General features: G+C 38.8%; 1 protein-coding gene across 4 annotated transcripts in view; it reads left to right on the plus strand.

Annotated features, from left to right (window-relative positions):
• The window catches only part of KAZN (kazrin, periplakin interacting protein), a 2,853,667-nt gene that overhangs the window by 2,678,054 nt on the left and 149,701 nt on the right, over nt 1-25,912 (plus strand). For all 4 annotated transcript variants that reach the window (XM_044062363.1, XM_044062364.1, XM_044062365.1 and 1 more), the window contains one exon: nt 15,745-16,185. In XM_044062363.1, the coding sequence (XP_043918298.1) occupies nt 15,745-15,903 (159 nt within the window). In that variant the 3' untranslated portion in view covers nt 15,904-16,185. The remainder of the gene's footprint in view (nt 1-15,744; nt 16,186-25,912) is intronic.

The raw sequence follows: 25,912 nt of genomic DNA on the forward strand, positions 1-25,912 counted from the left end.
GTGAATTATCAGCAAATCTGGTCCTTTGATAGTTATTTTTTAAACATTGTGACTGGATGTTTACAATTCTTTTTATAGCAAATTTGATACGTTTACTAGTTATCTTTTAAATATTGTTTTGGCCTGCATGGACACCTGCAAAGCCCCCCCCCCACCCCACCCCAGACAACTATACCTTCATCTCTCACTACTAGGTGGTGCAACTAACAGTATACTTGCTGTATCTTGTCCCAAATAAATCTGCCTCCCCACTGGAATTCCTGGAAAGTAAGGCTAGTACCATTTACTTGGTATATTTTGTCCCCAAATAGATTTGCCTTCTTTTGTTGATTTACTTGCACACTAAGGTCATAAAAGTAGTGTTTCTGCAAATATCCGTTTATACTCCTACCTTTCTGCCTCTGTCTCTTCCTTGCTTTCACTTACCTTACAGCTCCCAGGTTTCCACTTCTCATACTGATTGTTTTTATTTGCACTCTCTAAGTGGGGTAGGCCGCTCCATTTGCCCTCACTATGCTCAGGCTTACTCTGCTCTTCTACCTTACCCCCATTCCCACCCACACCTGAATCATCTAGTCTTATACTAACCACTCCCCCTAACTTCCCCCAATCAGCAATCACCCTCCAACTGCTAGTCACACCTCAATTAACCAATATACTATTTGTAACACTCCACTCTACCATCACACAACTTAATTGCAACTGTCCTTAATTACTCTACTCCCACCACACTACACCAACACCCATCTGTTCCTATATTGTCATTATCACACCATCCAGCTAACCTAACATTCCAAAACAAAGAATACATACCATGCTCTTTCTCCTGCCCACACTCTATGCCCTACTATTATCTGCATACTATCTAACATCCTACACTCACCTACAGATAAAATTTGTCCATAGCCCCACACTATATTATACTAATACCATCCACTCCTCACTCTCTTACCTTGCCATCTCCTCCTAGCTCTACAATCACATAACTATTGCATACTTCCACTTCAAGCATGCAGTTGTCAATAATATCACTAAACACTTTGGCAAACACCTTCACATACACTCCAAACTGTCACACAAACATGCATGTCTATTATCACAGATTTTCTGTAGTGGTGATATACACCCCAATCCTGGGCCACATACTGCACAACATACCATCCTGCCTACCATTCCACCCCTTCCTCATATTAAGACTTCAGACCTTCTCATTCTTAACATGAACCTTAGATGCCTAGTTAACAAAATCACAGCCTTTCATGCAGTTATTGCGCAATACTCACCAGACATTCTTATAGCAACAGAAACTTGCCTAAAACCCCATATAAGAGACTCAGACATACTCCCACAAGGTTATTGCAAACACAGGTTAGACAGGATCAGGATGAAGGGAGATGGGGTTGTAATCTTCTTAAAAGATAACCTAAGCATAGACTACCTATCCATCAAAATACCCTTATGATAACAACTTTGAAGTCCTAGTGTCACAGCTCAGAATCAACCCAAAGAAAAATATTACCATAGTAGTCTCTTATATACCTCCTAACAATACTTCCACTACCATTGAGGAACTCATAGCCTGAACAGAAACAACCTACACCCATGAAACCATTATCACAGGCGAATTTAAATTAGACTGGAATACTTGCACTGGTGATAACTCCTCCACCTTCATAAATCTATTTGGTTTCTCCCAAACTATCCAGTTTCCCACTCGAATAGATAAACATAGCAAAAGGAAATATATTTTAGACTGGTCACTTATTAACAGTACCACCCACAACCATTTCTCCGGATGCCTTCCAAATAGTCTAAGTGACCATAGACCAACCTATTTAATCCGTCATTAGCTCAACCCACCCAGAACCATTGTTTGCAATGTCATACGAAATACCAAAAACTTCTCCAATGAAGCATTCTTAGACATGCTCAATAAATGTAAATGGACACCACTCTATCATATCCAACTCGACCTGGCCGTAACATACTTCAATGACACATTTCTAGCTATTCTAAATAGCTTAGCACTAACTCATACATGTCATGTTAAAAATAAGAGATTGCCCTGGATATCAAAAGAAATCAGTGTCTATATTACCCGAGCAAATGTTTAGGTTAGTGAATACCTAAACATCGACCTGGTAATATCAAAAAATTAAAACAGCAAACAGCCGATTTAACGTAGGGAATGAATTTAAACCAAACTGAAGTGGGGGGCTACACCGCCCCTAACTAAATATACCAACTTCGAGATCACTCTACAATGGGGAAAGGAGCAAAATCTGCATAACAGCCAGGGGAATTCTTTCCCTGTGTTAAATCGGCCGGTCATGTTTTTTTTTGCTTTCACTATTACCAGATCGACATTTAGGTATTTTCTAACCTATACATTCGATCAGGTAATAGGAACCCAAGAAAGCATTAGACATCAAAAACTAAGGGACAAAACCTAGTTTCAATACCAGAAAGCAAAAGATGATAAAACTCTGTTAGCATACCAGCAGCTCCACAATCAAACAAAAAACAACTCAAACTAGACAAAAAAAATATTATACATCTATGCAAAACAAATATGAAAACAACCCCAAAAAGTTCTGGCAGGCAATTGACTCGCTCCTCCACCCAGGTAAAGCCACAACCCCAGAACCAACAACCAATAACGAAAGCGTGAGTATTTCCTCACAAATCAACATCTACTTTATAAACACCATCCTTCCTTAGTTACAGGGAACAATTCCTCCCTACCATCTCTTCCACCTAATGTGGGAACTAACAACAACTCTTTTGACCTCAAACCTGTCTCAACTAACACTATAAAAATGATGCTGACAAAACTGAAACCTTCTTCCTTAGCAGCTGACCAACTCCCCAATGAGTACCGCAAACTTTCAGCTGATGCCATAACTTTGCCTATATCCATTCTGGTAAACATGTCTATAGCAAAACAATATGTCCCAAAATTATGGAAAATTTCCTGTATCACCCCTCTACATAAAGGAGGAACATCAACAGCATTAAACAATTACAGACCCATAGCCATCCTTTCCCCCATGTCAAAATTCTGGAAAAATGTATACATGCTCAATTGACACAACACCTGGTATTTCACAACCTTATCTCTCCCTCCCAAAACGATTTCAGGCCAAAACACAGCCCCACCACAGCCCTAATTAATTTAACACCATCAACCAACTCATAAAGTCAAACCAGCAATTAACATCAATCTTCCTAGACATGTCAAAAGCATTCGACACTGTCTCCCATCATAAACTCCTTAATACTCTTACCTCATTAAACCTATCAAAGACTTGCCTCTCCACGTTCCTAAGCTATCTTTCTGACAGACAACAAGTAGAAATATGGAAATCCAAACTCTCCTCACTTTTGCCTGTCTCAGTCAGAGTCCTCCTTGGATCTACGCATTCCTATTACCTGATCGAATGTTTAGGTTAGCGAATACCTAAACATCGATCTGGTAATAGTGAAAGCAAAAAAACACGATCAACCAATTTAATGCCGGGAAAGAATTCCCTTGGCCATTATGTGGATTTTGCCCCTTTCCCCACTGTAAAGTGATCTCGGAGTTGGTATATTTTGTTAGGGGTGGTGTGGGGGGGGGCACAGCCCCCCAAACTGGGGGTGTGAGGGGTGAAGCCCTCCACTTCATTTTGGTTTAAATTTTTTTTTTGCGGCTGAGGAAATTCATTCCCTACGTTAAATCGGCCATTCGCTATTTTTTTCCATATTACCAAGTCGTCATTTAGGTATTCTCTAACCTAAACATTCGATCGGGTAATATATACACAATATACTACTACGGCCCCATCTTTTCACCATTTTATCTAATGATCTAGCCTCATCCATAACACATGCTAAAGTAGTTCAGTATGTGGATTATTTGCATAGATGCATAGATGCATAGATTAGTACTAGACTAGCTGCCCTGTTGGGCCATTTGAAGCCTAGCCAGTTACCCCATGTGAGTATCAAACCCTGCACCTTGTCTCTTTAAGGTAAACACCTTAACCATTATGTCATCCTCCCACCCACTTAGCCTTAATCTGCTCAGCATATACCTTACTAGACCTTCAAATAGTAGCCCAACAAGCTTTTAATGATATCAAAACATATCTAAGTAAATTACAACTAATCATCAGCCCCAAAAAGACACAGTTAATGCTATTTACCAGTAGCACACAATCACTTACCACCCTTCCTTTCACCATTCTCTCAGCAAACAACACAGTCATCCAACTAGTTGAGCATACAAAACTCCTCAGCGTGACTATTGACAACAAACTCAGATTCGACCAACACATAGCCATCACAATTAAAAAAATTCACATCAAACTTGACTCATTGTACAGAAGCAAGCCATTGCTCACTGACAATACCAGACTAGCCATATCCAGAACCTTCCTCCCCTCTATGCTCCTTTATGCTTTCCCCCTCTTTACCAACTTAAAAAAATCAGACTTAACCAAGTTGGAAACTTGGTACAACAAAATAGTCCACTTTGCAGCCAACCTTCCCACCAAACCCACCATTGTATTGTTCTACATAAAATAATTTGGCTCGAGCTACCTAATCTTCTCCATCACTACCAACTAAAATTCACACACAATATCAAGAATCAAGATGGCTGCCATCCTATAAGCAGTGTTACTCTATAGCTCTGCTACTCCCAATAAATCACCATCCTTTTCTTATGGGAGAGAAGTAAATTCTGCGATCAATAACCTTTTCTCGGTACTGAGGAACTTACCTGGTGTTAATATCTGACTCCGGTTCTGGAAACGAAAGTTAATATTTGGAGGATTGATACTGATCTTTTTTTTTTCTTAACTTGCTGCTGCCTGCTGTCCATGTGGTCTGGGGCTCTTGGGCCTACACTTACCTAAAAATAAGAGAGACAAAAGGGAGAAAAAAATATAGATATGTCACAGGAATCTGAATCTATGGAAGCTCAAAGCACTAAAGCTAAATTCTCTGCAATATCATCTCCAGAGAAAGAGGTAATCCCTAAAAGGGCTAGGACTGCCAAGCAACAGGAATCTACAAAACCACCTGCTAATATGAAATCTGACCCTCCCAGCATGGAGGATCTAAAACTGGCTTTGCAGCCTATCCAAACAGCAATACAAAGCTTCTCCCAGCAACTAAAAACTTTTAGTGACTCTATAGACAGAATACTCGCAAGAATTGACAAAACAGAAGCAAAGGTGTTTGACAACGAGGTCAAAATTGAACAACTACAAAAAGAATAAAAAGTAATGCTACAACTATCCTGGACATGCAGCAGAAATTACTGGACCTTGAAGCTAGATCCAGGCGCAATAACATTATTCTAAGAGGCATCCCGTAACACATAGACCAATCCACATTGCTTGAAACCATATCTACAATATTTGCTTTGTTTCTAGATAAATCACCTATATCTGACCAGAAAATAATTGAGCATGCACATAGAGCCATAAGACCACCATATGACAAAACCAAGCAGAGAACTGTTTATGTGAAGCTACTCAACTTTCAGCATGTAAGCAAGCTCTTAATAGCGGCCCAAAACAAAAAGTTTATTCAATGGAATGGGTCTAAAATATTTCTCTCATCTGAGCTCCCTACACCGATAAAGATGGAAAGACAAAAGCTCGCTCCTTTCTGTGCTTACTTAATCAAGAAGCAAATAAGATTTTAGATGAGATATCCCAACACTCTGATTTTTTACCATCTAGGGTCCAAACTTTCTGCTCTAAACAGTAAGGAAGCAACTGCGATCTTCCTCCAAGCGTTTAAAGAATGTCCGGAACCAGTTTTGCAAAAGCACTAACTTACCTAAAGCCTGGAGCAATGCCTGTTCGCTAGCATCAAAGGTGTAGAGTTTGCCTTGCTTCTTGTTCATTTTCCTGCAGTGCAGAGTTGGAGTCATGTCAGGGTCTTGTTCGGCCGTTCAGTGGTCCTATTCCCTCGTGGTAACTGTTGGAATGCAGTTAGAAACTTTAACTTTCCACCATGTTGTCTGGCAGCCCGAGGACTTTTGACTCCTGCCTTTCCCATGAAGCCGTTGGACTCTTAAAGTGGTAGAATAGATCAGATTAAGCTTCGGATATTACGGCGGTAATGTACTCTTGTTTTACCGCTCCACCTTTCTGAGAGCTCTGCTTTGCCCTGCGGCAATCTGTGTTTTTTCTTTTTTCTTTTCTTTTTTTTTTTGTCTGCGTCTATCAATGCAATTTGACCTATCGGCGACTGGAAATCTGTTTCTGGTAGCTATATTATGTGCTAAGAAGGGTGCAGTTTATGCATATAGCACTCTATGGGTTATTTGTCAGCTGTTCTTTGGCACCAGGCATTTGTCTCATTTATATCCAAGGGGATTCTTTTAAAATTACTACCAACATAAAATAGAGCCTCAAGTTCTTTATTACAAAAGCGCACTGAACTGTGCAGCTAATAGAGGAATGTTGAAAAGATGGTATAAAACATAGTGACACCTTAAGTAATTTGACAGATCCTTTATAACTTAAATGTCAAACACTGAAACAGCAGCAAAAACAATGTACTGCAGAAAGCTTAGCAGCCCGCTCGTCAAGCCTTTCTATGCTTGGCTGCTGTCTTTTAATTAATGACCTAAAGTTCGGTTAAACAGATGCAGATCCTTTCCATAATAACTCCTACTCATGGAATTAAGCTCATTTATATGTTTGAGCACATCCTTTTCTCATACTGTCTGGGTAGACAAAATATATGTGCAATGACATGTAATAAGAATTAAAAAAAGACTATCCTGTGAGCATTTGAAATCTTAGCTGCCGCATCTGTATCTACAAATTTGCCTCTTTTTTACAATAATTTATTACAATATACACTAAACACACATCACCTGGTAGGTTTGTAATTGATATTTTAATCATTTATGGGCATAAATTTGCATTCTATCTGTTTCTGTGTAGTAGCAATTAACCATAGGCAAGACTGCTCTGCAAATTGTAGCATGTTACAGGCCACCCTCGCAAACTCAGGAACCTCACATGGCCTTCCTGAAAACACTGGAGGGGATAAATGTATCTCCGAACACCATCATACTAGGTGACTTCAACTACCCTAATATAGACTGGGAACACTACTCAAGCCCAAACACTCTAGCCCAAAAGTTCCTGGAATTCATAAACTCAAATGCCATGGAACAACTAGTCACCATCCCCACAAGAGGAGAGAACATACTTGATCTCATCATCACGAACATGGGAGCACAATGTTCAACGCCAGAAGTATACCCCTCACTGGTGAGATCTGATCAAAAACTAATCTCACTGGAGGTCCTCATCCCACCCCCACCCGAAATGAAAAAGACCACAGTAAAGAACTTCTCGAAAGCCGACTTCACACTTCTAAAGACTAGTTTGGTCTCCTTTAAGGCCCCTGAGCCGGCGGTTAACATTACTCAAACCACTGAATCACTTACAAATGCCTTCTACCAGCACCTGCAGTGCTGCATGGATCAGGCAATCCCAAGCAAAACAAAGACTCTTTGTACCAAAGGCAAGCATCCAGTCTGGTGGACCCCAGCCATAAACAAACTCTACAACAAAAGGAGAAAGCTACTACAAGATAGAGCAAAATCCTTAAAAGGTAAGACACCGCTGATCACTATAAGTAAAAAGCTAAGAGCTCTCATAAAATCATCCAAAGCTAATTTTGAGAAAAAAATAGCTAAGGACTCTAAAGACAACCATAAGGCATTCTTTAGCTATGTCAGAAACCTAGGAGGAAACTCCCAGATATGCTCAGAATTAGTTCAAAATGATGTGAAGATTACTGATCCTACAGACATTGCCAACATACTGGCTGACAGGTTCAGTGCAAACTTCTCCCCACCCTCCCCGCCTAAAGAAGAGATATCTATACCAAATGATTGTAGCCCCCCAAACATCTCTAACGCTCAGGTGAGAACTGCTCTCTCCAAGGCAAAGAACACAGGATCCATGGGACCTGATGGTGTCCCCGGCTGTGTGCTCCATGAACTCAACGAGGAATTAAACCCACAGTTAGGACAGCTGTTTAATCTTAGTCTCACCTCCAGATGCGTACTCAGGGAGTGGTGCACAGCGACTGTGGTCCCACTCCACAAAGGCGGTGCCTCCACCAACCCTGGAAATTACCGTCCCATTAGCTTGACAAGCCTGATCTGCAAAGCCATGGAAAGGATCATAATGGATCTCATAAATAAAGACATAGGGAATTTGCAGACTTTGGATCCAACCCAGTTTGGCTTTGTCAAAGGCAGATCATGCCTTTTAAACTTGGTTGACTTTTTCAAAACAGTCACCAAGGCCATTGACGAGGGAAAGGCAGTCCATACAGCCTACCTAGACCTGGCGAAGGCTTTCGATACAATACCCCACTCGGGTATCATTGAAAAACTCATCAACTTAAATGTAAACCCATACATTACAAGATGGGTTGCAAACTGGCTGAGTGACAGAACCCACAGGGTCAGAGTTGCTGGCGCCATGTCAGACTCTAAGCCTGTCACAAGTGGTGTTCCACAGGGCTCAGTCCTGGGCCCACTCTTGTTTGGCATCTACTTTTCTGAAGTACAAGCAAACACAGGAGGGTTATGGCTGACAAAGTTCGCAGATGACTGCAAACTGGGCGCCGTAGTTGAGAACACATCTGACACAGATATCCTTCAGAAGGGTCTCACAGAAATGGATAACTGGTGCCAGAGCCATGGCCTCAAGTTAAATGCCAAGAAATGCATTGTCATACCCTTCGGGAAAAATAAGGTTACCCCTAGCTACCATATAGGTGGCAATCCCCTGAACACAGAAGAAGTTATTAGGGACCTGGGAACCCAGGTTGACAGTAGCCTTTCATTCGACACTCATATTGCTAAAGTAGTTAGGAAGACCTTCTACATTGCCCACCTTATCATGAAGGGATTCACATCTAGATCAAGGGAAGTCATAGTCTCCCTATACTCATCACTCATCAGACCAATGATCGAGTACAATGCCCCATTCGGAATGTATCTGACCCGACACTTGCAGCAGCTGGAGAGGCCACAAAAGTTCCTCACCAAAAGGATAAAGGGTCTAAAAAATCTGTCTTATGCTGCACGACTGAAAGAACTCCAGTTATATTCAGTTGCGTACCGCTTGCTCAGAGGTGACCTATGCCTGACATACAAGGCATGTCAAACCCAGATTTGATGAATATGCTTCATCTCAAAAAATCTAAATCCCTCAGAGCCACAAGGGCGGGTGACTTAAACCTCGACACGGTTATTAATAGGACGTGCTGGAGGGATAGATTCATCACCCAAAGACTCCCTATGCTGTGGAACAAAATCCCGGTTTATGTGAGGCAGAGCACCTCACTGGTCTTGTTCAAGAGGAATCTTGACCAATGGATGGGAGATCGCAGATACACCCCAGGGGTTACCTCAGTGTCACTGCTCGACAGAGGCACAGCTAAATAATGGGCATAGTTTCTCCAAACTAAGGGGTGGCGTAAGCCACAAAACTATGGGCTAGGCTTATAAATGCCCTCGGGCAGATAGCCTAGTATGAACCTATGAACCTATTTCCTTTTTCCTAACATACTTGATAGGATAAAGTGGGAATCACACAGCTTGAAATAAAATACTGGATTTAATGTTTCAGGTTACATTACATTTACCACTGAGTTTCTTGACTTAAATCCCCTTTTTTTTTTGGTTCCTGGCCTTGTAATGTTTCATTCTGATTTATCTCTTATCCATAGGATAGCTTTTAATAGTTAATGCTAATCTCTGCCTTCATGCGCATCATATCAATCTTTGTGTCCGTAGACAGTTAGAGCTAATGGAGCACAGGGTACCTTTCATACCTCAATGGTGAGGCTGCTGGCACTTCTCCAGGGATACACACAACTCAAGATTGTTGCTTAATTTTTATTCACAATGTAAACAAAATGTGGCAATACTACTGGATCTTAGAGGACATTTTGATCAACCTACATACTTGGTATTGAGGATGCCATGGTCTGAGAGCACAGGTCTAAAGTATAGCTTTATATGATTCTGCTGATATGGTACCCCCTCTGTTCTCAGGAAATGCTAATTGGGTCACATGAACGGCCTTTTATTATCACAGGAGTGTAGTTAAAACTAGTAGTTATATGCTGGTCCTTTTCACTGATCTAGGACTATAGAATTTATTTGAATACTATCCCTGTCTTACAGGGTTTATCTGTTCCGTTAAGGGGGTAGTTGCTTCTCCCTACCGGGTTTTGGCGACAGTTATATAAGAATAGGATTTTTATAAAGATGGCAACACTAATCTAAATACCATTTAATGTTTTTTTAAATACCACCCTTGAATTTGGCTAACTGTCACATTCATTGTTGACTAGCCCTCTGTTTTGAACAATTATATAACTGAGTTATGAGTGTATTTTTAACCTGTTTGGGATTGATATGCATTATAGATTCTGGTGTTATAGGAGAGTCATTCTGGGATTTAATTGTCTCTCCCTTTGGGTGAGATCACAGACCTGCTGTAAAAGACTGTTTTATGTTGCATTATTTTCTAGTATCCCAGCCCCTTCCGGGCCAATGGGGTGGTGGTTAGGCACGGGATTAAAGCAGGAAGGGATTTTTATACTTGCCCAAATTTTCTTGTTTCAATTGCTAATAATGATAGGTAGTTGTCTATTCAACATTCTTCACATCTCTCTTACTTTACTTATGTTTGCATTCAAATGTTGGATATAGAGTCATGGAACATCAAAGGGTTACAAGCATCCAATAAAAAAAAACTTTTTATGCAGCTGAGTCTTAAATCCACATCTAATATTATCTTTGTTCAGGAAACGCACCTCCTCAACCACCAATGGGACTATGACAGGGGGAGACCTTGGGTTAAGAAGATCATAGCTTCCGGAGCTAAATCTAATAGCGCAGGTGTTGCTATTATAATTAAAAATAAATGTATGCATGACATAGTCAATTCTGACACAGATAATGAAGGTAGGTGGTGTTTGTTACGACTTGCTCTTATCTTGATAAACCTGTTTTAATTATTAATATATACTCCCCATGTTCAGGCCAACCAAATTTTATTATGCAGATCTATAACCTACTTTCACTATTTCCTAATCACTACTACATTGTTGGGGGTGACTGGAATTCCTTACAGGATCCAAAAAATGATAGGACAAATATTAAGGCTAAATACAATTATTCTGCAACCCTGTCCTTATCTGAATGGAAAGATGACTTCATCCTGTTTGATCCTTATATCTTCCTTAATAGCACCCATAAAAATAACAAATTTACCTTTTTCTCTAACTGTGGTAAAAGTTGGTCCAGGTTGGACTTCTTTCTGATTTCCTCGATATTCAATCATTTTCATATTTCTTTTGTTACTGACCCCAGAAGCCTTTCCAATCACTCTAGGATTTCTCTATCTATTCACTGGCAGGATACAAGATCCTCAAAGAACATAGCTATTTGGTGGTGTTTAAACCCTTACCTTCTAAAGAAGGAAGAAATTCTCTCACAAGTTGAGTCCTATCTTGATCAATTTCTTCAATCCAGTAGCTCCCTCCAAACCTCTTTAGACTGTTCTTGGGCCGCAACCAAGGCTATGATCAGAGGTTTTCTTATAAATAAAGCCTCATATTATAAGAAACTACTCAATAAAAAATGAATCAGATATTACTAATAAACTGCATAAGATAGAAACCGAAATTCAACAAAAATACTCTCTTGAGTCGGAGAACAAATTGATTCATTTACATAAGGAACTTTTATCTTTGCAAGTGGAGAACCTTACTTTCCATGAGATTAAATCCTTAGCAAAGTACTCGGAACTGGCTCAATTCCCTTCTAAATTTCTGGCCAGAGTGGTAAACATGAATACAACGTCTCCCTTTATATCAGAAATTTCCTATATGGGGAAGGGTTATCAGAATATGACAGATATTATTAGACTATTTGAGTACTTATACACTCAGCTGTACAGTCTTCCTGAAAGTTCTTCTAATAATGCAGGGTGGCAAGGTTTTTGTAACAATTTATCCTTTCCTAAACTGACTAAGACTCAAAAAAAATTTCTGGATCGAGAAATCTCACAGCAAGAAATTATAGTGGCAATTAATAATCTGAAACCTAATAAATCTCCCGGGCCAGATGGATTCACGGCCAAATTTTATAAATCATTTACTTCCAAAATTTCTAAAGCTTTGCTTCTTTTGTTTAATAATATTACCACCTTTGGATTTAAGGACATACACTTTAACGCTTCTAGAACTATCTTTATCCCAAAACATAACGCGGACTCCAAAAACCCCTGGGAATATAGACCCATTTCTATTGCCAATGTTGATATGAAGATCTTAGCCACAATTCTAGCTAATAGACTTAAGGTAGTTATCTCTACTATTGTTTCACCTGAACAATCTGGTTTCATTATGTGTAGACAACAATTGATCACACCCTTTCTTTAGAAGCTATGATTTCTCTCTCTTCTCTGAATAAAAGCCCCCTATATGCTCTAGCTATTGATGCATCCAAGGCCTTTGATCTTATCAGTACAGAATTTTTATTTGATAGTCTCCCTTACTTCAACATACCAAACTAATTTATTAGTAGGATCACAACCCTATATTCTAGTGTATACACTATATTACAAATAAATAACCAGGTATCTAATAGAATTAAAATCCTCAATGGTGCTAGACAGGTCTGCCCCCTCTCCCCATTATTATTCAACCTTTACATTGAACCATTATTCCTACTAATTAAGCAGAAAACATTACATCACACCCCTATTATCTTTAACACTAAACTTAATTTCTCTGTATACGCAGACGATTTAAACATTTACTTTACGCTCCCCAGGTCTAACCCGGTAAAAATCCTATCTTCCATTAACACCTTTTCTAACCTGGCAAATTACAAACTCAATAGAGATAAATCATTAATTTTTCCGATAAGTATGTATTCCCCATCTCCTAACATATTTTCCAATATAGGTATAAACATTAAACAACAACTATCTAGGTATATCCTTTTCCTATGGGAATTCTGCTGAGTACCAGGATAATATGGCTAAATGCTGGATGAGTGTACAAAATGACCTAAACAGATGGGCCAAACTTAAACTTCCTTTCCTGGCCAGAATGGCAATCATTAAAATGAATATACGTCCTAGATTTCTGTATATCTTTAATGCAACAACGAGTATACTACACAACAAATTCTTTAAAAATATTATCTCACTCCTTTCAAAATTTATTTGGGCTCCCAAATCTGTCAGGATTAGTTATTCGAAACTCACTTTCCCTAAGGAACAAGGAGGTTTGGGATTACCTGACTTTAAAACATACTATGAGATAATCAATGGAAGTAGAATATTAAATATTGCCTCCTACAATAAAAATCACTCTCCCTGGACCCCTGCTTGGGTCATACTTTACAACAACTGTGTCAAATCTTTAAACATAAACCCCTCTGCGCTCCCTTTCTTGAACAAAGAAAATTTAGGCAATCTTAAATTACTTAAAGGTATTAAATTTAATATAAGGTCACTACAAAACCTCTTTAGCTCCTTCAATCTGATCCATTCCTTTAATACTCTACAACCACTGCATCTCAACCCTAGTCTAAAGCTGAATGGTCATATGTTAAACCTAGAACAATACCCCCTTCTCAAGAATACAACTATTTCGGACCTCTTCCCTTTCAAACAATAGTCCCTCTTGGATCTATGAACTTACCTAAAAAATATACAATTATATTAAGACAAATCAGAGAATTAGTACATATTTACTTGTAACACCCCTTGGTATCTGATAAGGATATCTCAGCCTGGAAAGCATTGTGGAACCTATTTCTTCTTAAAAAAAAATGATCTCAAATACTTACAAAGCTATCATGGCCTCCAAAATGCATAACGAGCTCATCTTCTCCAATTCTTGGCTAAAACTTAATCCTTCTATTACCCATAATCAGATCTCAAAGGCCATAAGAATCAGTGCCAAACACATACCCCTAAAGAAACTTAAATACACACAGCTCATGATAATGAACAATGCGTACCTTACTCCTGACATACTCAACAAAATATATCCCAACTACCCCCCTCATTCTCAATTTTGCCCTAACCAAACTGATGATCTATTACATGTTTTCTGGAGCTGTAAATGCTCATTTAAACTATGGTGTGCCCTGAGAGTTTTACTGGAAAAAATTGGATATGAAAAATCAACTCTATCTTGGGAATTTACTATTCTTCATATTCCACCTCCAGGTTTACCGGAGGGGAGATATAGAATTTTGATTTCTCTATTTATGTTAGTTAAATATTATATCTCTCTGAAATGGAAAAATAGGCACATATTATCGTGGGAAGGGTTTAAGACTCTAGCTATTAAACACCTCAAAGCACATAGATACTTATTTCACAACATTCATCAGAAACCATTTCTCAAAGAATTTTGGAGAATGCTTTTCGAACATATATTGAAATGAATACATGTTCTTAGTAATACCCTTTGCTGATTATTTCCTCTTTTGTTTCGCTTAAATCTGTTTTTTGGGCAATGTATAACTGTACATAGTTTCTTGTGTATCTTGTTACTGTATGTTGGTCGTTGTTTATCTTGTTATTATTATGTGATAAAACAATAAAGAGAATTTAAAAAATAAATTATGTATAAAAAATTAACAAGAAAGTGAAGAATAAATTGAACTTTAAAGACTTGGCTAAAAACTAAAATAAATAAATAAATTCACATACAATATCATCTTCCATCCTGATAGTTGCCCATCCCTCAAGGAACTTGTTGTTCCCTACTCATGCCCATGAAGTCTAAGATCTGCAGACAGAAACATTCTCACAGTAAACAAAGCTAACAACACTCACGGTGAGGCCCTATTCTCAAATTAAATAGCCAAGTTATGGAACCCTACCCCACACCCTTCAAAACACTCCTGAATCTAACAATTTCAAACAACTACTATTTGAACATCTGTCCAAAAACTGGCATTGCTACTACACCAGTCCTGACTGACAAGATATTTATAGCTCTCTCATGGCGCTGTCCACTCCTTACCTCATTTTTTCCCTCTCCTCAGTGTTATTACTACTCAAAAAAAAAAAAAAAAAAAAATATATATATATATATATATATATATATATATATATATATATATATATATATATATAAAATCTCATTTGTTTGTAACTATTATTTAATATCTACACAGTATTAATTTTATTATGCTCACAGTGATCTTTACTGAAATGCTTGTGTGATTTTCTTTTTTGAATTTGTATCTACTAGAAAACAGTATTGAATACTTCTTTGCATAGACTAACTGGGTGATTTGTATTATGCATCTTACTATATGTTTACTATTGTACTATCTAATAATTGTATTTTGCTTATATTTCTGTGGATCTTTTCACCCCAAGCCTCCGCTGAAAATGGGCTTCTGGCCCATTCCGACTTTCTCGGTAAACAAATGTAAATAAATAAATATTAAGATTGACTAAATGTAAAGAAATATGTGAGGTGTGCAAAGATTCTGAAATACGTTCTTAACAATACTTGTTATATTTATATTTGATGTTCTCTGCTTCCTGTCATTGTATGTTATTCTTGCTGTACTTGTACTACGATGAGTGAAGTTTTATTTCGTATTTATTACACCTCTATGGCAATCTAATAATATTTCTATTTCCTGTACAGTCTTCACTCAGACAGTCTGGGAAAACATTTGGTGGAAAAGATCAAGGCTTCTCTGAGAAGTATAGCTCACTTAAACAAGAAGAACATGAGGATACACTGAGCAGATCTGGACGCAGTGCTCTAGAAAGCTTCACAGGGATTGAAGTCACAAATATATGAAAAGGATGGAAGAAAGAGATGTCTGAATAACTACTGTATATTGTACTGTTAATACAGAATGCAAAATTAATACTATCCAATATTATTTAGATGGCTCCACGTAACCATTACTGACAGATATTAAAGGAACAGACAATATAATTCTAACACAGGAACACAGAGAAAACATATGCATCTACTGCCATGGAATTTATTAAAACTGAGTGCATCATACATGTTTTCTTTATATGTTTATTGCCAAATGGAGGATCTCAATGTGGGACATCATATCACTATCAAAAGGTGAGTTTCTACAAAATTGTCTCACGTAATGGCTGCTCTGTATGACAATATTACACTCACAACTGTATAATGGAAATAATCAACAGATAATCAAATTCCCATTTTTATTTAAACAATGCTTCCTTTTCTGAAACCTTTGAAAGAGCATTATTGAATAATCTGTTAGCCCCTACATATTTACAACACAGTATCATAAATGCTTTGCTATGTATGTATGTGTGTAGATAGATGGTGTGTGTGTGTGTGTGTGTGTGTGTGTGTGTGTGTGTGTGTGTGTGTGTGTGTGTGTGTGTGTGTGTGTGTGTGTGTGTGTGCGTGTGTATGTGTGTGCCTGAGTAAATATTGATTGATTAAAATGCACAAGCATCAAACCACGGGTGATCAATGGCAGCATTTCAGAAATCAACATACCAAACAAATGAAGAAATAAAAGAAAAATATCCCAAAGGAAAACAGTTTCCTATTCTGATCAAATCACAAAAATCCTATCAAACATTAAGGTAAGGTGCATGATTAGTTTAAGGGACGGAGGGAAGGTTAGGGTTAGCACACATAAGGGGGTACAGGAGGCTTCATCCTCCCCACCACCTTACTAATATGTGTTAACCCTAACAATGTCTCTTCTCCTAATCAAAACCTTGTATCTTACCTTAGGAAAAAAAAAATCACTACAAGACACTGGGACACAAAGGCACACACACACACACACACACACACACACACACACACACACACACACACACACACACACACACATACACACACACACACGCACACACACACACACACACACACAACACTAATTGTAGATAGACACACGCTTACACACATGGAAACATGGAATACATTCATTTCAGCGACCTCACTTACCTCGAACGGGTATAACACCGAACCGGAATGTTGGATTTCTCAATAGCGAACGGTCGGAATGTCATACAAAACACTGATTATGACATTCATGACTGCTCTACCACCTAAACAAGCACTGCCATGAGTCAAAAAGGGGGGGATATATTGCGTTTCGCATATATTGGGTTCACAATTTTGAGAAATTGACGCACTGCTTTCGAACATTTTCTGATCGGCCATATACCGGCCGATCAAATAAATGTATACCACACACACACACACACACACACACACACACACACACACACACACACACATATATATATATATATATATATATATATATATATATAGATAGATAGATAGATACATGGATAGATATGACTGTTTCATGAAAGAACAAACATTCATATGAGCAAACCTTTAAAGAGATAAAACTTTAGAGCGAACACTCTTATGAGCAATAGCACAAAAAAGAAAGATTTTTTCCTATTTGTTTGCGGGGGGGCAAGCCCTCTGCATTTCCACACCCTCTGCTAACTAAATATACTAATTCCAAGATCTTACAACAGTGAGGTATGAGCCAGTTTCCTCTCTCTCCCCTGTACCATGCCCCCATCAATAGACTGCTGGCAAAAACTCCATTCAAAAGAATGTCCGCTCACATAAGCATTAGCTTGTTTTTCACCACTAAAAAGCATTCACTCATGTGGTTATTCACCCTTAAGACTGCAGATATATATATATATATATATATATATATATATATATATATATATATATATATATATATATATAAAATATGTGTGTGTGCATGTGTGTGTATGTCTTTTTGGTAAAGTTAGGAGTGATTTTTGCACAAGACTGTAGTAGACTGGAGGCCTTAGCTTTGGTAACTATACTATGCATTTATATAACCGTGTGAGTACCCGTATCTGTAAAGCAAGCATTAGGCAATCTGGACTAGTTAATGTTGCAATTTGTTTTATTTTTAATTGGGGAGGTGGCACTTTATTATGATTAAGGAGAAAGCAAATATTTCCAGGTGCACACTCATAGTCGTTATTGTGTAGGTTTTTCAAGTCTAGAGGACAACATCTTTCTGGAATTGTGGGTGGTAGGTTTGGGGTATATTTATTTTGTGGACTTTAAGAATCATGGGAAGTGATAGGACTGCAGAGTAAGTTTTTTAGTAGGGCAGTTTTGTTTTGGGGATAGCTGGAAGTTCTAATGTTTGGTATTCTAGGGGAGGGTGGAAAATGAAAGGGTGTATCTCAAAGTATCAGAAGAGGCTTGGATGCAGTGAGATAAGTTGTGAACTGAGAAATAGAATTGGTGTGGTTGGAGGAGAAGATACAGGTGTTTACTAGATTTTTGGAAAAATGGGAAATGAAATCCAGTGAAGTACAAGACGGAGGCTGTAGGGTGGGAACACTTAGAATGGAGGGTAGGTTGTGTGGTTAGGGAAGAGGGATTAAGTTACATGAGTGTGTGATTATAAAGCTTTGATTGACATTAGTTAAGGGAGGACTGAGGGTTGAAGAGGTGGATGGTGATAATCACAACATCCAAGGCAATTAATACAATGGGATAGTCTTTTGATAGTTGACGGCAGAATAGAGCAAAGTGTAATAGGTTCTTTTGAGGGTGAGTGAAAAGGGGGGCTACTGTTAGTTTTACATACATGACAAGCACTAGGAGTTGCTAACTAACTGAGAAGGAAGGTACTGTGGTTACTGGGGTCACCAAGGAACAATAGGCCAAGCATGCATGGGAAGGACCATTCAGGGAGGTTGGTGAGAAGAAAATATGAGCAGAGGAAAGAAGTGCGCAACTTATAACATGGAATGGAGAGAAGTGAATCACTCCATTAAGAGAGAGAGGTGATGTCAAGGCTCAAAAATGTGGGTGAACAGGTTATCATGTCTCAGAAATTAAGAGTGAAGAAATATAGTTTGCAAAGGCTTGGGCAGACTGTGAACTGGGAAAAATTGGGGTAGTGATCCTGGTGCATGAGATGTTGATGGAAAAAGAGGTTGCAGAAAGTAGAAAGGAGTGGTGAGGGAAGATGGCTAGTGATGAACTGTAATATATTATAGTGATGACAGTGGACGGAAAGAATTTTGGACCATACAGTAATAAAGAGGACAGTTTCAGTCAACTATTTTGGTTTGCAAAGGAGATGAGCTGAGGTGGTATCAGAACTGTAGCAGAAGGTGAATATAATGCAGTGGCTAATATGGAGGTTGACAGATTGTTTGAAAAGAGAGAGTTTCATTCAGATTGTAGGAAAGAGATAGTGAAGGCTGTATTTGAACCGGGTAAAGAGAAGTGCGTAATGTGAAGAACAGTAGCAGGAAAATGTTTATATTCTCATGAGGTAAGAAGAAGGACGATAGGAGGTTGCAATGGCCCACCACAGATAATAAAGGGACAAGAAGGGAGGTGCTGAATGTACAAAAATAAAGAAAGATAAATATTACACCATCTTCTTTGTTGGGGATTGAGAACAGAGAAATGACAGTGGGATTCTTGTAAGTGGAGAAAGGTAGAGAATATGAACTGGATGTAGAGGATGTTGCAGGAAGTGGTATATGAGAATTGGGCAGGAATGTGAGGGATGAGGGTGCAGGATGGGATGAAATTAAAGTGGCAGAGAAAGGTGACATTATGCATAAGACAGGTAGGAGGAGGAACAAGCAGAATGAAGAAGAGGAGGTTGGTGAGCTACAAGTTATTTGTAGAGATTTATAGGAAAAGAAGGAAGGTGAGAATGCAGACAAAGGAGAAGGGGTATAGCAGCAAAAGTGGGCTGTAATATTAGAAGATAAATCGACAGAGATGATGGCTAAAGAGTAGGAGGAGGAAGGAAGATAGGGTGCAGCATGATGGACTGGGGAGGGAGTAGGTCATAAGCTTTTTTGGCATGGATGCTGAAGGAAAATAGATTGGAGGGAGTCACTATGTCAGTAATTACTATGGGTGGAAATCAGTGCTTCATTCAAAGGAAATATGCTGGGCATTTACAAGTTATAACTAGTATTTTTATTTGGTGGGGTGTGACTTAGACTGTACAGGAGAGGTTTTAGAAATGAAGCCAGAACTGAACTTGGTTAAAAGATCAGTAACCGTTAAGCTCTAGCAGCCATCTTTCCTATGAATGTGAGGAAATGGTAGGACTTTACAATTTCTCTTGTGATTTTTACAGTGTGATACAGTTGGGGATAGGGAATGTTTTGCAGTTTTTGCTTCAGCAAGAGCCTGATTATGCAGAATTTCAGGATTAATATGTGAAGTATCAGTGGTACTAATACCAAAGGACAAGGGGGATCCAAATGATATTGTAAAGTTTCATCCAATATTGCAAAAGAATGTAGATTTGCAAATGTTTGCAAGATGCCAATTAGCAATGTTTTTGAAGACTGTAGAGGAGATTCATGGATTTAGGCCAGAAGATTTCATTAATGATCTTACCTGAGTCTGTCATTGGCTAGCACTGGTATAATTTATGGACCATGCATATGCAGTAGATGCTACCAAATAAATGTGGTCAGGTCATTTTGACTGCTGCAGCCCAACTGCTGTAGCCAGACCTTGATAAGCTGTCCTTCCTATTGCCCCATCCTTTCCTCCTCTTGTTATTCTCAGTCATCTCTGAATCCCTTTAATGACGCATGGTATACCACTGCCTATAGCAGTGCATTCTGAGTCCCTACCAGTGTCAGAATTTTTTCTACTCTGGTTTGAAATCTCTTCCTTCTAGCTATCACCAATGTCTCTTTTCCCTTTACCTTTAAATTTTACTCCATTTCTTCCATTTTCTTCCAATAATGAGATGCAACTAAATAATATTAACTTTACTCTCCTTTCCTCTTCTCTTCTATTCTCTTCTCTTCTCTTTTCTCTCCTCTCCTCTCTTCTCCTCTCCTTTTCTCTCCTCTCCTCTCCACTCCTCTCCTCTCCCCTCCTCTCCTCTCCTCTCATCTCCTCTTCTCTTCTCTTCTCTCCTCTTCTCTTCTCTTTCTTCTCTTCTCTTTCTTCTCTTCTCTTCTCTCCTCTTCTCTTCTCTGCTGATGTACCAAATGTTTAAGTCATTCATGTTATTCCATCCAAGTTTTGCCTTCTTTGTTTTGCTGACTGGCATTTTACAAGGCTATTTTCTATGTGACCACCAGAGATCTGGACACTATTCCAAATGCTGCCTTATTAGCCCCCTGAGATACAGAAGAATGTCATCAACACCCTGGAATCCACTCACTACAATAAGGTCTTCAGTATCCTTTTACACTGCAAAGCTCAGTTCATCTTATTAGAAATTATATGCCCCAGATCCTTTTCTCCTGCATCATAAGTGTAGTCACCTCTCAAAAGGTATACATTTCCATTAGTCTACCTTATTCAGATTCAAAACTTTTTTTCTGTGTTGGTTTCTCTATATTTCCTTACCCTTAGGAATCCAGATTCTCCACTAATTGCCTGTGATTAATATCCATGTTACTCTCCCAGTTATTCATGTCATGTAGCAATGACATTAGACCTTATAGTCTTCATTCAGATATATGCCTATTTGAGTTAGCCATAAAACCATCAGATATGAGCTTGAATATTTAAATATTGGTTTAATGTTTAATATTAGACAGATCATTCCATGAATTAACACATTTTACTATAGCATTTCTCTCTTCATGGAATATTGCATGTATTACCACTGCACTCCCTGATCTAAAATACTTATTCTTACATTAGGTCTGCACACCTTATTTGTTTTATTTTCTATAAGCATGTCACCTCTGTACTTTAGAAAAAATAAAGTAAATGTAGATATGGAGTGTCTGGTAAATCATCTACTAACTCTCATATGGTGCTTCTTTTCAGACAGCAGCAGTCAACAATGTGCTGGTCATGGAGGTGTTGGTATGCATCCACAAAAGATCCATCCATGGCATGATATGCAACAGTGTGCAGCATCACATGCACTGGCTGTCGACAGTGTGCAGCATCACATGCACTGGCTGTCGACAGTGTGCAGCATCACATGCACTGGCTGTCGATAGTGTGCAGCATCACATGCACTAGCTGTCGACAGTGTGCAGCATCACATGCACTGGCTGTCGACAGTGTGCAGCATCACATGCACTGGCTGTCGATAGTGTGCAGCATCACATGCACTAGCTGTCGACAGTGTGCAGCATCACATGCACTGGCTGTATAAGCAGTCACTAAGTTATGCTGCTCAGCTAACACTGGGATACTCCTAGCATCATACTGCTTGTAAAGCCCTTGTATACTGGAACATCTTGGACTTTAGAATAGATGAGCACCATAGCTTTTCATACTTAATATGTACATATAATCACACCATCATATTTGATGTCATCATTTGCATTTGCGTTGTTTTTCATTAGCATGATGTCACTTATTTGTTTGCTGTTATACAGTCATTTGCATATTGCGCATTCCATACTGTATATCCTAAATAGAGGTGACTTGTACCTGCACCCCTGTGTATCACTGATTACCATGCTGTTTTATGCAACATAGTGTACTGCCAATTCCTGAATGCTCCCATCCCACCCCATGAAAGGTAATACATTGTTCCAATCTGTTTTCTTTCTAGCTCTTTTCCATCAGAATTCTGTAGACCTTATTTCCAATATTTGTTAGTATTTAACATCATATAATGTTAATGCTTTTGTACTCTTGCATTTATTTTAAAATAGTAAATAAATTACAGAAGATCCAGCAGTTTTACTAAAAATTCACAATGCTTAGCTACTTATTTCACAAGATTATGATTATTACATTTACCGTCAACTTCAGATGACTTAATATTGATTTATTACTCAGGGCATGAGAAGTTGTAACAGATTATTTGGTTTTACAGGCTTATACAGGCCCAAATGACTTGAAAGAGAATGACTTGAAAAAGAATGAATAAATTACAAGCAAGTTGTACAATCTGTGTGAGTGAACTTACTCCCTGAGAGCTGACATCAATAACATCAACCATAGAAGGTCGACAACACTATACATGTGCAAAACAAATCCTCTCCATATGCAGACTAAAAGTTAGCAAAGAGAGAAAAACATACTAACTCTGAGGCTGCACAATCCTGGTGAACGTGGCATCTTCATAGAACATATAGCACTGATACTTGTTTTCCCACCTTTCTAAGCTAGTTTAGTCCAGTTTTCAGGTTAGTGCTGAATTCAGGGCTGTGTTACATGTTTCTGTGTTTGCCCATACCTTACTTGGATAGAAGGAAGTTTCTCTGTTCACTGTGAGAAAGGGAGCTATGAGCAGCTTATCTGTTCCTGGAGGAGTGGTTTCAGCCCAGAAATTAGTAGTTTATTGGCCATTTGGGGCTAATTTCTATCTCTTTCATTTCTCTGCTATAAAACCCGCATTTGCAAGGCTTTTGTGCTAGTATACAGCTCAGAAAGCTCCTGCCTGGTGCCCTGCAGAGTTCTGCAGCAGCAGAGACACAAAAGAGAGACATTGGAGTGATTCAGTATCATTTTTCTGCATTTTCTTGTTGCCTTTAGCTAATTCCGCCTAAAACACTGATTTTTCTAGAGTTTCTGTGATTTAAAAAGTTTGTTTCAGCTACATATTGTACTTATTTTACTGCCTGCACTTTAACAAAGTCGTTTTTGTGTTTAAATTACCTGTTTAACTGTTGTAAGCTACACACTCAAGTGTGATAGCCATTTCTGTGCATTTAAAGTGTTATTTTGATTGTATCTGCTTTATTTTCTGAAAAGAAAAACAAAAAAAAAATACTTGTTTTCCCACCTTTCTAAGCTAGTTAAGCCCAGTTTTCAGGTTAGTGCTGAATTCAGGGCTGTGTTACAAGTTTCTGTGTTTGCCCATACCTTGCTTGGATAGAAGGAAGTTTCTCTGTTCACTGTGAGAGGGAGCTTTGAGCAGCCTATCTGTCCCTGGAGGAGTGGTTTCAGCCCAGAAATTAGTAGTTTATTGGCCATTTTAGGCTAATTTCTATCTCTTTCATTTCCCTGCTATAAAGCCCACATTTGCAAGTTTTTTTTGCTAGTATGCAGCTAAGCAAGCTCCTGCCTGGTGCCCTGCAGTGTTCTGCAGCAGCAGAGAGACAAAAGAGAGACTTTGGAGTGATTCAGTATCATTTTTCTGCATTTTCTTGCTGCCTTTAGCTAATATTGCCTAAAACGCCAATTTTCTAGAGTTTCTGTGATTTAAAAAGCTTGTTTCAGCTACATATTGTACTTATTTTTCTGCCTGCACTTTAACAAAGTAGTTTTTGTGTTTAAATTATCTGTTTAACTGTTGTACGCTACACACTCAAGTGTGATAGCCATTTATGTGCATTTAAAGTGGTTTTTGATTGTATCTGCTTTATTTTCTGAAAAAAAAAAAAAAAAAAAAAAAAAAAAACTTGTTTTCCCACCTTTCTAAGCTAGTTAAGTCCAGTTTTCAGGTTAGTGCTGAATTCAGGGCTGTGTTACAAGTTTCTGTGTTTGCCCATACCTTAATTGGATAGAAGGAAGTTTCTCTGTTCACTGTGAGAGGGAGCTTTGAGCAGCCTATCTTTCCCTGGAGGAGTGGTTTCAGCCCATAAATTAGTAGTTTATTGGCCATTTTGGGGTAATTTCTATCTCTTTCATTTCCCTGCTATATAACCCACATTTGCACGATTTTGCACACAGGGAATCGTCAGTTAGCTAGGGCATAACTATTCCTGGCTCCACAAAGTCTACTTTTCAAATTTTCCCTTGGAACTAGGCAAACTTTCAACTTAATCACTCAAATCATTCACTTCTCATCCCGGCACTTGCCCAAAACTCATAGCAAGCACTAATAAACCTTAGCACTAGACCCCCCTATACTGTAGAGAAGGACAAGGCTCTCTATTCGACCTTAACTACCCTGCCATTAACTGGGAAAGCTACTCATGTACCAACACCTTTGCCCAACGGTTCTTGGAATTCATAAATTCCAACGCCCTGGATCAACTAATCCATAGTCCCACCAGGGGCTCCAATATCCTAGACCTGGTCATTACCAACATGGGAAATTGATGCTCCACACCTATGGTCACCCCCTCGTTAGTCACATCTGACCATAAGCTAATCACCCTTAACATCCACATCCCACCCCCAACCCCCAGTAAGGAAACCTCCATAAAAAACTTCTCCAAATCCAACTTCATGCTATTCAAATCAGAAGTGACAAACTTCATGACATCCATTCAGACGGGAGCTGAAAGTTCAACTGCTGAATCCTACACTAAGGCACTGAACAAGCACATCCACTCATGCATAAATCGTGCCATCCCAAATAGAACCAAGATGCTCTCATCCAAAAAAAAGAAGCCAATCTGGTGGTCCCCTGCCATAAACAAACTTTACAACAAAAGGAAGAAACTGTTGCAGAAAAGAGGAAAATCCCGGGATACAAAAAACTTCCTTACCAGCCTTAGTAAGAAACTGAGATCCCTCATAAAATCCTCCAAAGCTAGTTACGAAAATCAAATTGCCAAAGATTCCAAAGACAACAACAAGGCATTCTATAACTATGTCAAGAATCTAAATGGCAATGCTCAGATCTGCTCTGAGCTAAAACAGAATGGCGTTAAATATACTGATCCCAAGGATATTGCCAATATCCTGGCAGATCGATTCAGTGCCAACTTCACCCCCCTCTCACCCCCTAAATGGCCCATCTCAATACCGGAAGATTGCCAAATTGCAGTAATAATGGCCACACAGGTAAAAAACGCACTCTCCAAAGCTAAGAATACAGCATCCATGGGACCAGATGACATCCCGGGCTGTGTACTACATGAACTACAATATGAACTGGCACCTCACCTAAGTGTCATGTTTAATCATAGCATCA

Source organism: Protopterus annectens, chromosome 2.part1 (assembly GCF_019279795.1).
Source record: "Protopterus annectens isolate FY-2018-M chromosome 2.part1, PAN1.0, whole genome shotgun sequence".
Classification (NCBI taxonomy): domain Eukaryota; kingdom Metazoa; phylum Chordata; order Ceratodontiformes; family Protopteridae; genus Protopterus; species Protopterus annectens.